The sequence below is a fragment of the Toxorhynchites rutilus genome, unplaced genomic scaffold (genome assembly GCF_029784135.1).
Source record: "Toxorhynchites rutilus septentrionalis strain SRP unplaced genomic scaffold, ASM2978413v1 HiC_scaffold_359, whole genome shotgun sequence".
Lineage (NCBI taxonomy): Eukaryota > Metazoa > Arthropoda > Insecta > Diptera > Culicidae > Toxorhynchites > Toxorhynchites rutilus.
Window position 1 is genome coordinate 10,594 of NW_026599937.1, and position 2,845 is coordinate 13,438.

The window sequence follows — 2,845 nt, forward strand, 5'->3', positions numbered from 1 at the left end:
TTCAGAGACAAAGCCCCACTCACGTTTTATTTTCCGGCGGCTAAAAACAATAACACAAATCCACAAAACAAAATTAACAAGAACCAAACACAAATCTCGTTTTCAATTGAAATCTTACAGGTATCAGAAATCCATTCTCTCCTTCATCCATTGGTGGTTGAGTGAACTAGCTAGCCCGATTTGCGGTTTTCGGGAGGCGTTGCGAGTAAGACTACGTTCGGCTATGGTATAGGTGACGTTTTGGTCGTCGGAATCGGTGTCTGAATCGAATCGATTATATTCGTTTCTTCCGAGACAGTTTCTTCCGAGACAGTTTCAGATGTCGAAGTTGTTTTGGTAGGGGAGAGAGGATGAGAGTGTTCATCGAACGTGAATGAGTCGTTTTGACAGGCTGCGCTGTTCCGGATGCATTGGATGTACTAGCGCGGGTCGAAAATGATCTAGCTACGATGATCTATGTTTGTTGAGAGGTGTTCGGTGCAGCTTCTAGAGATGGGCAAAACAGTTCACTTTGATGAACGGTTCAGTCACTAACCGTTCATATAAGTGAAACTGTTCTTTTGAACCGTTCTTTCGCTTTTTCGTCCAGTTATATTAAGAAAAACATAGAATGTTAGCTGAAACTCAACATCAATAGACAGCTATTAATTGATATCGTTGAATTCATATTTTTGAAATTTAGTGGGGAAAGATGAGCTGCTTCTTCTTTAAAAGTCGCAAACTGTATGTGAAAACATGGTTATCGGCCGACATTTGATGCGCACAAAATATGTGCAATTTTTCATATTTTCTGTTTGGACAACACATAGGTTCCATGTAAGAACATTTTTCATAATGTTCATTCAGACAAAAAAATCAGCAGCGATCTTCACTCACAATCAATCGTACAAACAATTACGATAACTCGTACACGCAATAGGCCATGCAATGGATTGAAAGCAACGAAAAACCTTTTTGCTCAATTTGCCCTCACAAGAAGATTTCATGTTTACCTAATTCATGCAACGCCCCAGCTTCCCCCAGATTTTTTTTTCTGATGATCAGGAAGTATATGAATGTTTCGCGGAATTCAAAAAAATACATGAAATTGAAAATATATAGCTTCGGTTTTAAAACTACGAAAATCTAATTCAATGTTTAACCCAAAATTGAGTATACATCAACAAAATAAACCCTGCGTTATATGCATTTTGCTCGTAAATAACAATATCGTTTTATTTCTCTTACAAGCATAATCGTTCTATTGATTCCGTCCAGCGCAAATCAGTTCAGCTGCACTCGTTCGTTCACAAACAATTTGCCCGCAAATACTTCGTTCTCAAACAGTTCACTCTCAATCAGTTCTTTCCCATACAGTTCATTCGCAAACGGTTCACTCTCAATTAGTTCACTCACAAACATTTCTTTCGGAATCAGTTCGTTCACAAACCGTTCGCTCGCAATCAGTTCATGGGGAGAACTACCGTTCTTTGAAAAAGAACGACCGTTCGTTCACTCTTTTCGGCGAACTAGTTCTTTCGTACCGTTCGTAAACGGTTTGCCCATCTCTAGTCAGTGGTCAATGGTAATGTTTAATGGTCCCAGGTTTATTGAAGCAATGACTTTTAAAATATATATTTGAGTGCAAATAACAATGAACAAAACCAACTGTGAAATAACTAGTGGGCCGAATATTGTTATGGAGGCTCCAAAATCGAAACTCTTTGCTCAAACTATTGTGGACATTAAGGATGACTTCGAAGATGTATTTTGCTCAAGTAACATACGATTTAGAGATTTAATCCAGTGTTTTCACCTTTTTCAGAAATATGAGAAGGCTTATCGATCATACGAAAAGACTATTTTGAATGCGAATGATAAAGAATTACAACACCTGCTATCAGCAACTTTATGTAAAGAGAAACAACATGAAGAGATATGCTTAGCGCTGATGTACACGATTTTGACAGATCCAAGCGCTGCAGAGAAAGCATATTGTGATCTCACGTTATTAACCCACGATGGTCTTTTGTTTGTAACGAACAATTTGGCAATGCTCGTTGCTGAAAAATATCATCGGCTGAATGATGTTTCACGAAAGCAGTTATTATGGTTTCTTAGAGAACTAATTAAAAATCAAGTGATGAATGTTGATAATCTTGTGTGGAACATATTACGACAAGCTAGCGGTGGAGATATAAGCCCAAGAAATATAGCCTTAGTAGAAGGTCTTTTGGATATATTTATCGAATATCGCTTATGGTTGGAAAAAGACCAGTTTTTAGTCGGCACCGTAGTCTATACGTTTTTGAGGTAACTACTAATGAGAAAGTATATATTTTAGAGATTTTCTATCAATTCCCATTCTTGTTGAATCGTGTTATTAGTATTATCAGAAAACGACACATTTCGACAGCAACCGTTGAAACATAAAGAAAATAATAGTGATAACTAAGTCACATTTCATAGTGTATGAAAATCTGTGACCGGAAAAAATCTAGAAGAAAGTAAGAGCATCAGAAATAACCGCAGAGAAAAAACAGCCCACCAGAAATATTCAATCCGAGTCGATCGCCGACCCACAAGAAAATCAGTATTCCATTGATTGCCGGTTAACCTAAAACATAGGATATTATCCTACACTAAGGTCCGACTGAGCTTTAGCAAGCTTCGGACGACATACGGTCCGCCCTGGTTGTGACACCAGGGACACTCTACCGCCTAGTTGCCTATCTCTTCCTATATAGGAAATTGGTATATACTCGGATGATGCAAACATCATAGTTATCAGTGGGTGCAAAAATTATATAAGTGCCTACAGCTCAGCTGACGCAACTGTCAGTAGGGTTCAAAACCAATCAAACCA

At 38.1% G+C, this 2,845-nt stretch overlaps 1 protein-coding gene across 1 annotated transcript; it reads left to right on the forward strand.

Annotated features, from left to right (window-relative positions):
- Nucleotides 1-1,586: 1,586 nt before the first annotated feature.
- On the forward strand, nucleotides 1,587-2,292 carry LOC129782030 (integrator complex subunit 3 homolog; the record flags this gene model as incomplete). Its single annotated transcript, XM_055789514.1, has 2 exons — nucleotides 1,587-1,744; nucleotides 1,805-2,292. Coding segments are annotated over exons 1-2 (599 nt in total), but the record flags the coding sequence as incomplete, so codon positions are not given.
- Nucleotides 2,293-2,845: the final 553 nt, after the last annotated feature.